Source organism: Microtus ochrogaster, chromosome 17 (genome assembly GCF_000317375.1).
Source record: "Microtus ochrogaster isolate Prairie Vole_2 chromosome 17, MicOch1.0, whole genome shotgun sequence".
Lineage (NCBI taxonomy): Eukaryota > Metazoa > Chordata > Mammalia > Rodentia > Cricetidae > Microtus > Microtus ochrogaster.
In genome coordinates, this window is record NC_022019.1 from 14,798,003 (window position 1) to 14,809,427 (window position 11,425).

The 11,425-nt window shown below is 44.7% G+C and overlaps 1 protein-coding gene across 1 annotated transcript in view; it reads left to right on the forward strand.

Annotated features, from left to right (window-relative positions):
• The window catches only part of Mtmr9 (myotubularin related protein 9), a 21,544-nt gene extending 14,875 nt beyond the window's left edge, over positions 1-6,669 (forward strand). The window contains exons 8-10 of the mRNA XM_005355530.2: positions 1,170-1,390; positions 3,126-3,277; positions 5,731-6,669. Coding sequence (XP_005355587.1) covers positions 1,170-1,390; positions 3,126-3,277; positions 5,731-5,894 — 537 coding nt within the window. The 3' untranslated portion in view covers positions 5,895-6,669. The remainder of the gene's footprint in view (positions 1-1,169; positions 1,391-3,125; positions 3,278-5,730) is intronic.
• The last annotated feature ends 4,756 nt before the right edge of the window (positions 6,670-11,425 follow it).

The window sequence follows — 11,425 nt, forward strand, 5'->3', positions numbered from 1 at the left end:
GGGGGTCTCAGTTTGTGGTGCTAACATTATGAATGAAATTGTATGTTTAGTTTTCTGTGGGTCAGTTAATCCACCTTCAAACAAATAAGTGTTTAGAATCATTATTATCTTTGAGTTTCTCAGTCCTCCATGTTGTTGGTTGGACTTGGCCTGTGTGCGTGTAAGCAGGTGATCTATCCCTGAGCTGCAGCACCACCCAGCACCTCTCTTTGCTTATATGGCTCACTTAACACTTCATTCACTGCCATAGCTGTGCAGGTTGAGCATCCCTAGTGTGAAAATCGCAAATGCCCCAAATGCTGACTCCTGGCCTCCCGTGATTGCTGCAGTGGAAATGCAGGTGCGGAATGAGACTGCACAAATCACCCTTGGGCTCTGTGGATGAGCGTGTGCTGTGAGACTTAGGTTCCAACCCCAAAATAGCTCATGTGCACATTCGTGAAAACCCCTGGAGCCAGTGCACCTCTAATCCCTAGTGTTTGAGACAAGGGATCCTCAGCATGTGCTTTGTTACCAACAAGGGAAATAGAAAGGATGTAAAGCATAGACGGTCTCCCAGAAGCTGGGTCTGGATACAGATAAACTTGAGGGGGGAGGCAGGGGGAGGAGGCTGTGATCACAAGACAAGACTTGAGCATATTCTGCCTTTTGTCCATCCTGCTCCAGCCTACACACTTCCTCTGAGGTCCAGAGAAATAATCTTACTTTAATGAGGTTTGAGACCTGAATTTCCTTTCACACAGTTGATCCCTTCCCTTCATGTCCTGTCTTTGTGGTTAGAGACTCTTACCCTGTTCATGTATTTCTCTCTATAATTTCAGCATAACGCTATGTAATGGGTGTTAACAAACAGGCTTGGATTGTGGTTTGGAGTCCAGTCCATGGATTTTATCAGTTTGTCATTAAGCTCTACCTTGCATTTAATGTCTGAAGGGCATTTGCAGTGCCCATGTTCATAAATTCACTACACAGCTTCACTAAGAATTTAGAAATTGTAATTTTTTTCTTTAGTTGCAGAAGCTAGTCATTTGAAACCAAAATCTCATCTAGACAGGAGCTACCTTGGTCTTGTGGTATTCCAGCAGATGGAAGTGCCACTGTGAGTGTGTGAGCTCGTTTTCCCAGGTGTGATCAGGCCAGGACCTTCACATTTCTATCTTCTCCACTAGGCCGGTCACCCGTTCCAACAGCGCTGTGCACAGTCAGCTTATTGCAACAGCAAGCAGAAGTGGGAGGCGCCTGTGTTTCTTCTGTTCTTGGACTGTGTGTGGCAGATCCTCCGGCAGTTCCCTTGCTCCTTTGAGTTTAACGAGCATTTTCTCATCATGCTCTTTGAGCATGCTTATGCCTCACAGTTCGGAACGTTCCTGGGCAATAATGAAAGTGAAAGGTGGGTGAGCTCACACCACGTCACTTCCTCAAAGAGACTGGGAATGTCTGTGTATAAGAAGGAGAATCTGCAGTTAAGTACAAATTAAATTACATGAAGTACAGATGTCCTATGAGCCAAGTGTGTGCCACAGCTTTCTGCTGCTGGATTAAAAGTAGTCAATGCAATGCTTAAAAGCTTCGAGCACATTAGCTTGAACATTTTCATGTTAACATCACAGTTGCATATGTTTGGAGGACATGTTATCATCTAACCAGGCATGCCCTCCATCCACTTCTGTAGTCCAAGAGAATGAGATCCAGAGAAATTAAGTGACCACCCAGAGACACACAGCTAGTAAGCCACCAAAAGTATGGTGTTGGGCTGGAGAGGGCTCAGCGGTTAGTTTACATATGCTCTAGCACTCTCATTGAAGGACTCACAACTGCCTGCAACTCCAACTCCAAGGGATCCATCTGATGCCTTCTGGGAGCAATTGCACTCATGTGAATCTATGTATGTATATGTACAACTATATATATCAACAGATGTATACCCAAAATTAAAAACTTGACGAATGAATTTTTTTACAAGTATAACCTCAATGCAGTTTTTCTGGTTTGTATTTTACCTGGAAACTGTCCCCAGGTCCTGAGTGATGGTGCTGTTCACAGCCCAGCTACTGCTGGGTTACAGAAGGGTGTGGGAGTTTTACAGCAGATGCCCCTGACAAATACTTTCTTTTTTTTTTTTAATTCTTTTTTTTTATTGAGAAAAGAAAAAAAAAAAAAACAACTTTCCACCTCCTCCCAGCCTCCCATTTCCCTCCCCCTCCTCCCACCCTTCCCCCCACTCCTCTCCCCCTCTCTCTCCAGTCCAATGGGCAGTCAGGGTCCCCTGCCCTGTGGTAAGTCCTAGGTCCTCCCCCCCTCCGTCCATATTTAGGAAGGTGAACATCCAAACTGGCTAGGCTCCCACAAAGCCAGCACATTACGTAGGATCAAAACCCCGTGCCATTGTCCTTAGCTTCTCATCAGTCCTCATTGTTCGCCATGTTCAGAGAGACCAGTTATATCCCATGCTTTTTCCATCACAGTCCAGCTGGCCTTCGTGAGCTCCCAATAGATCAGCTCCACTGTCTCAATGGGTGGGTGCACCCCTCGTGGTCCCGACTTCTTTGCTCATATTCTCCCTCCTTCTGCTCCTCATTGGGACCTTGAGAGCTCAGTCCAGTGCTCCAGTGTGGGTCTCTGTCTCTATCGCCATCCATCCCCAGATGAAGGTTCTATGATGATATGCAAGATATTCGTCAATATTGCTATAGGATAGGGTCATTTCAGATTCTTTATCCTCAACTGTTCAAGGAACTAACTGGGGACCTCGCCTTGGGCTCCTGGGAGCCACTCTAGGTTCAAGTCTCTTGCCAACCCTAAGGTGGCTCCCTTAACTAAGAATTGTGCTTCCATGCTCCCCTATCCAACCTTCCTTTATCCCAATCCTCCTTTTTCCCCAAGTTCCCCCCATCCTCCCCTTCTCCCTTATCTCTCCCCATCTCCCCTTACCCCCCTCCCACCCCACCCCCAAGATCCCAATTTTCTCCCAGGCAATTTCTGACAAATACTTTTATTCTAAAGCATGTAGTTTCTCTACCAAGAGTCTCGTTTCTGTCACACAGGGAGTAGTCCTCCTAAGAGGAGCATTGAAGGGTGGTTGTTAGCCATTAATGACTTTAATGATGATTTTCTTTCTTGAACAGATGTAAGTTGAAGCTACAGCAGAAGACAATGTCTTTGTGGTCGTGGGTCAATCGGCCCAGCGAGCTTAGTAAATTCACCAATCCACTCTTTGAAGCCAACAACCTAGTCATCTGGCCTTCTGTAGCTCCACAGAGTCTCCATCTGTGGGAAGGTAACTCCCCCACCCTGTGCAGAGATTCATCCTCTCCAGACTGTGCCCCAAGCTTGTCTAATGTCAGCTAGCTGGTGACGTGTGTGTGTGTGTGTGTGTGTGTGTGTGTGTGTTACTGGGCATGGCCTCTTTTCCATGGCAGCTGAGTAACAGGGAAATTAGCAAGGATGCTTTTGTAGGAGTTAGTAGGTAGCTGAGACATGAATGAATTGCAAGTTCCTCGGGGAAGGTTTCTGTCTGTTTCCTTTCTTAAGCTGTTAACACAGTTAAACGAGTGTTAAGTGATGACACACAGTCATTCCAGTAGGCTCTGTAAGTAGACACAAAATGCCACCAGTGAGAACTGCAGGTCCTGCTGTTCCTGTGAAATAGCAGTTCCTAATGCATTTCTGAGTGTTTTCTAAAACAGGTTCTTATGTGTGCAATTTCTCAGACCACTGAAGCTAATCTCCTTAAATACCAAAGCTTGTTTAAAAAAAAAATAATGATCTGAACTCGTGTAAAGTATATTAGGTGTTCATTCCACTGGGACAGTAGAAGTACCATTCAACTTCGTAAGCATTTTGAAGACAGTAAGTGCATCTTCATGCATGTTTGCACTAAGCAGCATAGATAGAGGAAGGCCATTGGTTGGTACATTCACCTAGGTTACTATGAATGCCCATTGTGAACTCCTTCTAATGTGTTGTGCCCTCGGTAGTTCATGTATGGAAAATGATTTGCCCATTACGTGATGCTTTCTCTGTCTGGTTTGCATCTTGTTCCTCTTGGCATGTCTGCCCGAGTGCATCCTCCCCCTCGGGCTAGGTGCCTCCCTTTGTAGAATTCAGGAAACTAAATGCTTCCAGCAATGTCTAGGTTCCCTGAGCAAGGGCCCTGTGATTTGAATTTGTGAAGGAGTTTGGGTACCCCGAGAAGAACCTCTCTGCTTACTCTCTGGATTGTTGTAGACAACCACAGGTCCCAGAGTCAGTAATTTCTTAATGAGGGATTGCCACTCTGCTTCCTTTTTAAAGATCTGGGGATGGTAAAGTAGCCCAGAGACAACCTGAGTTCTGTTCCCAGGAGTCATGTGGTGGAAACAGAATCTCCCGGTTCTGACAGCTTGCCCTCTGATTTATACACACATTCATACACAATACACATATGAACACACACATGCAGATATCATCTAAATAAAAGGTAATACAAATGTTTGCTGTCTCTGAGGCGACTTACTAAAAAGACACTGCCATACTTAATCACTGAAATGTGAGGCCAAATGCCTGGAGTTGGGTGGCCTGAAATATAATTATGATTTTACCAACACGCACTGGGAATTTAGAGATGAAGTGGTGGAGCAAACACAATTGCTGTTTGTTTATATCATAGGAGGCATTAATAGTGGCTTCTAACTGAATAGTAGACCGGGTAGTTGTTAATTGGCACTGCCGCATGAGCCAGCTTTCTCTTAAGCTGGCTCCATATCTGTGGATTCCACATGTGCAGACAGAACCAGCTGTTCTCTCTGGAAATTTCAAAAAGTTTGCCTTGTGGCAGGTTGGTTTCTTGTTCTTATTCCTTAAACAGCACAGTGTCATGAGTATTTACAGTGTTCACACTGAATTAGGAACAGACATGCTTGTATGCAGAGGTTAGAAGCAAATACTATCATTTGATGTAAAGGATTCAGTATCTAAGAGTATGATACCAAGGGGTGATTCTGGAACCAATCACCTGAGATGATGTCTGCCCTTTCAGTCCATAATAAGCCAGGGACTGTTGTCTGAGGAGAGGAGCAGTTGCCTGTGGCGTTGAAAGATTGAATAACAGTGGCGGAGTGATGTGAGTCATGGATAGTTCAAGCTGAGGCTTACATAGCAGCCTGTGCCTCTGACATTGTGTCACCACTTTCCCAGTGAGGATGGTTCCACTCCTGCAGGCAGTCTCACAGACCAAATAGGAATCTGTGATTGGAAAACAGGTGATTTATTTTATGAAAGTGGAGATCATGGCGCTGTAGCTTACCAGCTTATTTTCATGAGCACATGACAACAGTGTTTTTGTTTGATAACCAGTGAGCATGGCCATGGCAACAGCAGTTCTTAGCTCTATGTGGGTTCTTTCAGTAACTGAAGAATCTGTGAAGCACAGACTGAGCCAAGTGTGATAGTGCATGCCAGGAATACTGTCTGCTTGGAGGCTGAGACAGGATTGTGGAGGATCATGAGCTTCAGGCTAGCTTGGGCCATTTAGCAAGAACTTTTTCTCAAAATCAGGAAGGGCTATAGCTCCATAGTAGCATATTTGCCTGGCACATGCAAGGTCCTGGGTTCAGTCTCTAGTGCTGCAAAACCAAAATCTACACAAATACATGTGTTGTAAAAAATGAACAGTAGTGCGTGGAGTTAGCAGTGATAAATATTGCTCCTCTGAACATCCTACTCCATCTGTTTTCATTCCCTATTCTACAGGAATTTTCCTACGTTGGAGCAGATCCTCCAAGTATCTGGATGAAGCATATGAAGAAATGGTTAACATCATTGAATATAACAAGGAGTTACAAGCCAAGGTCAATATCCTGAGGAGGCAGTTGGCTGAATTGGAAACAGATGATGGTCTACGAGAGAGTCCTTGAAGGATGTCCCCATCTGTCCTGAGGACCTATCTAGGCCTGAGTCCGTCTCTCCCTCTGTTTGCCCTTCAGTTCACTGTACACAGTAACCTTGAACTTGGCTGGAGATGTGGGATCCTGTAATGTTATGGCTTTTTCAACACTGCAAGATGGAGGTCTTCTAAACACACCAATGTGGCCTGTTAGGCCTTTGCCATGGGAGCAGGAGATGCTGTCACATCACTAACTGTATGACACCTGTGCCCTATGCTGTCCTCTATCACCACATTCTAAACAGTGGTCCAGTCTAGTTAACAGTCCATCGAAAATGTGAGCCAGGCTTATATGCATTCAAATATAGAAGTGTTTTTTAAAACAGAAATGGTTGAGAAGCCAGAATTTTGTGTTTAACATGTCATCCTGCCCCTACTCCCCACCCCCAGCTATAAAACGACCATTCTCCTTTAAAAACAGTTTTGGACTAACAAAGCCTATTTTGTCAAGAAGGAAAAATTCAGAATAGTTATTTGCGATAAATCTTTCTATAAGGGCAACAGGTATGGTTCTCTGATAATTTCATTAAGAAAGGGTAAATTTACAGATAGACACTAACAGTCTTGCCATAGAGAACTGAAGTAGGAATTCCTTTCCTCACTGGTAGCCATCTGCTACTGTTGCATTGGCTTTTCAGGTTTCTGACCGTACATACAAAATGTGCTTTGAGTGATGGGTGTGAATGAGACTGTAGCTTGAATAGAACTCACTTTTTAGAACTATACAACACGTACAGAATCTATAAGTCAGAGGTCTGAGTTCTTACTGCGCTGGTCGGTATCTGTGTGACTCATTTTACTTTTTAAATATTCTGAGTTGACCTGTGGCACAGCTAGACTTTCAAGTCAGCTTGAGCCACTTGTATATCTATCTGGCGACTTGTTCTTTCTGTTAGGCAGATAGGATTGCACTGGGCTGGGGAGCTGGGAAAGTGGCACAGCTGTCTGAAGCCTTGCTGTATCAGAAGCAGTGGCTCAGTGACTGCCTTCAGCTCAGGGTGTGGCTGGAGGCAGGACTTCTCTAATCCCAGCACTTGGAAGGCTGAGGCAGGAGGACTTTTTAAGTTTGAGGCCAGCTGAGCTATATTGTGGGTTCCTGGCTAGCCTGCCCTACCGGATGAGACTGTCTAAGAGACTCTAACAGGATCTGTGGCCGCTGTTTTCCGTCTCCAGTTGTCCTGCCTCCTCTCCCTTTCTCCTTCCTTCCACCTGTGGCAGATCAGGAACCACTCAGCAGCCCCGGTTCTGCTGGTGGCTTTGTCCACTGCCACCTCTGAGTTCAGCTCTGTTCTTTACCTGTTCTTTGTCTCACTGATGCGCAGAGCACAAGCGAGGCTCCTTGCTCTAGGCCTGTTTTATGCCAACTGTCCTTAGTTTTGAAGAAATTGCCTGATTTCTTGGGGCTGTTCAGTCACCAGCCCTGTCTGTCACTCTGCCACCACCCTACATGTCCTATTTTTGGCTCAGCTACCTGTGAAGGAGTCCTCTACTTCTCAGCTGATGGACCCATGAAGGAAAGCATCTGGAGGGTTTTTCCTCTGATTTCTTGAAGTGATTCCCACTGCTGTGGACCAGGCGTCTGTGCACAGAAACTTGGGGATTTTATTATGCTTAGCTAAGGAGAGGTCTGCTGCCCCCCCATCCTCCCCCGCGTGCCTGTCTCCCTGAGAACACTTGATGTGCATCCAGAGTCATAACAATGGTATCCAGTACCTTTGCCTATTTCCTTTTCCCATGAAATAGCACTCACCACTGTTTTTGACAAGCTTGCATTTTAGTATGGATTTATAAATAGAGATTATCCAAATATCAGCTTTGAAAGCAAATCTTGGTATCAGTCCACTTTCCAAGGATTATTTAATAATGCAAATGCTACAGTTTCCCTAACCTCGAGAGCTCGCTCAAACACAGGTGTGTTATCGCCATGAGTTGAGGGTTTTGAGGAGTCACGCCATCCCACACCCTTCCTTTGGGTGCAATGAATAAATACAGCAGCTACATTCAGGAAACTGGTTCCGTGTTTTGCTGAGTTGCTTGAATGATCATGGCTCTAAAACCTCCAGTGAAGAGGATGGAGGCACAGTTCACAAGCAAGTGCGGCTGCGTAGGGTCCAGTAATAATCAAGTGAGACCTCAGGCTCCCGTGCACCCATGGTCTCTGCTTACATCTGTGCGGGGATTTCACAGTGTAGGCCACAGACTGAAAGTGTCAGAGGTCATTACCCTCCTTTGTAAGCAATGCAAGGATGCTTTGGTTTAAATCAGTAATTTTTTGAAAATCAGAAAACCAGAGTTACTTGATCATCTAAGAAACCTGAAACAACATTGTTGGCAAGACTTTACAGTGATGTCAGTCATTTTTTATTATATATTGTGAAGAGAAAAGCAAAAATAATGAAATCCAATAGATTTAGCGTACATGTTTTAAGGAAAAATTAGACTTTCAAAAGGCAAAAACTTAGAGTGATCTTTTCAACAAGTCTGAGAAGATGGTAGCAGACAGTTATTGAAAACTCCATAGCCAGGGTCCGAAAACTTTGATGTTGAGGCCTGACATAGAGCTGGGTCTTACTGCTGCGTTTCATTTTGAAAAGTGAGCTTTAGTGGGATTTTAGCCTTTGTTTTGGTCAGCATTTGGGTTTGTGTTAAGTCTTATCACAGGAAAGATTTGACCAGAATCTAATCTCCCATCGTGAAAACTGGAATAGAGCCTTTGTCCCCATCTCAGCTCTAGACACCCTGGCCCCAGGAGGTGTCTGGTTTGGGGGGTGGAGCTCTTGTCACTGATAGGCTTGCTTACCAGTGTCCATCTGAAGCTGAGGCTTTAAGGCCTGTCCGCTCATGCTAGTGACAGCTGCATGAGAGTGTGGACGTTTAGCCTTAGGAAAGCTATTCCTGAGCAGGAAATGGACAGGAACCAATTCCCACCCCACCTGTTCCTGGAAGCCTTGGCCTTTATGGACAGATGATGTCATTGGACACGTCTGGTACGGATTATAGCATAGGTCCTCATTGTGTCTCAAGATGGCTTCTTTGCGATGTTAACACGAAGAAAGCGCTCCTTCAGAGCTGGGATTTGGAAGTCACTACCAGAGAGTGTTTCTGTGTTCTTCACCATCTTAACAGGAAACACGAGGAGACTGATTTCTCCTTTTGTACTTATTGGCAGATGGTACGATGAGCAAAATTGCCTTTCTACTGTAAGTTTCCACATTTTTATTTCTTCTAATAAATTTGGTTCCGGTTTCCTCTGTCTCATAACCTACTGCCCACCAGAGTTTCTTCCTTTGACCCCCAGTCCCGGAGGAAATTTGAGATTGTAGAACTCGGCTGTAGACTTCGGAACTTGTCTGGACAGTCCTGCAGAGACGCACATTGTGCTTGTGGCGAGCAGTCAGGAAGCTCACAGTAGGCACCGCGCTGTCCTCATGGAGCCAATGTTCAGAGCCTTTCTCTAGCCTCCTGCAAGTCCCTGGATTGACTGTGACTTGTAGTAAGATGACATCGTGCAGCACTGCCTGCATTGGTTGGGCAATTGGCTCCACTTTTAAATTGCACATCTTGGGAAAGGTGGGGTATTCCCACACGTGTATCTAGAACCCTGTTGCTTAGTCCTTAGAGGTTTGCTAGGTTTACGCTAGAAATAATTGTACTTGCACACGTAGCTTAATTTAGAAAAAGACTATATTTCTTCTGTAGCTAAGCATTAGGCCTGTACTCTGTACTGAATGTGACTCTGTATTGAGGCACACTGTCATTTCTGTCTTACACAATAAACTTGCACTGTATGGCAATCATGTTTACAATGTATGCTTTCCTGAAACTTGAGACTGCTGTTTGGAACAATTTCTTATTGTATGTTTGTCTGCGCACCTGAGTGTGCAACGCACATAGACTCTTAGGGGAAATTCTGAGTGTTTGAAGTCTGCACAACATTTTACTACTGGCTGTAGTGTTCACCTAGCAATGAGTTGATTTACATCATGTAGCTGGAGCCAGTCCCCGAATTAGTTTGTCACTGGTATAGCACGTCGAGAAGCAGTCTGTTGAGTATGGCACTCACTGGTCGGTATATGATATTTTTGTGTCAGGTTCTTCTCTGCCTCAGAGGACTGTTACATAGATGCTGGTGTAAACTTCTAGACAATAGTAATAAATTTTGAGTATATTCAAATGCTGCTCTATGGACTCTGATTTTACAATGTCTGAAATATTTGTGAGGGCTTTTGTTTCTGTTTCAGTTGAAATTGCTATATTTCTATTGTTGTTGTTGTTAGCAGTAGTAGTGGCGGTATTGGGTATTTTGCCTTCATCTGTGTCTGTGCACTACATACATGCAGTTCCCAAGGAAGCTGGAAGAGAGCATGAGAGCCCCTGAGGCTTGAGGTGCCAACAGTTGTGAGCTGCCAAGTAGGTGCTGGTAATAGAGCTGGGTACCATGTAGAGCCAATTCTCCATACATTGTTTAAAAATTAAAATCTGAGAAACAGTACAACGATCTCTTCCATGCTGTCCTTCAGGAGTGAATTGAGGACATTCCTGCAGTTTCTATCTGTGTGTGTGTGTGTGAGCGCGCGCATGTGTGTGCACTGTTACTACTGTTATTTTGCTAATGTACAAGTAAGTCTCAGATATGGTTTCCCTACTAGCAGGCATTTCCCATTTAGATTGTATGCTGTAAATACTGATTACTGAGTATGTATATTAATACGTAATTAAAGTCAAGGGAGGGAAGTAAAATGCCAACTATTGAATGTAAAAGACATGATGAGATGAAAAAATCATAACTATAATTGCTTTAGGTGGCATTATGATAAAACTAACAAGTACAGTTTGTGAACACAGGGTATTGTGTGTACGTCTGCATTTGGATGTGGTGTTGCGGGGCACATAGGGAGGATGCCGAGTTCCACCCAGTGCCTTCTCCATCACTCTCCACCCTATTTTTGGGACAGTCTCTCATAGAACCTGACTAACCCATCTGACAATACCTTCTGACCAGCAAGCCCCAGGGTTCCTCCCATCTCTGCCACATCCACACTGTGTGTGTGAATATGGGTGTGTGCTGCTATGCTTGGCTCATCTTGCGGGCGCTGGAGATCTGAACTCTGGTTCTCAGGATTGCACAGCACCCAGTTAGCCAACTGACCCATCTCCCCGGACTGTAACAGACTTTTCCATCCACAATGTTTTGCCAGTGTCTCTTTTTAATCAAAGAACTATTCTGAAAAACTGATCCCAGATGACTCTACTGACCAGCACAGGCTGAAACAGAACTGCCATAAGAAAGAACAATTCCCTTGTAGACTGTAGAGACGTAGTCAAGTGAAAGCTGGGGCAAATCTTTGACAAAGTAAGATATTCAGAGCAATCTGTGTGTCTGGGGTTGTCCAGAGGGCCATGTGCATGCCAAATGGGAAAACTTGTGCTTAAAAAGTCCCAAGACTTCTGAAGCTTTCACACAGGGGCAATCTCTTTCAGCTTGGTGCACACCTGACTAAG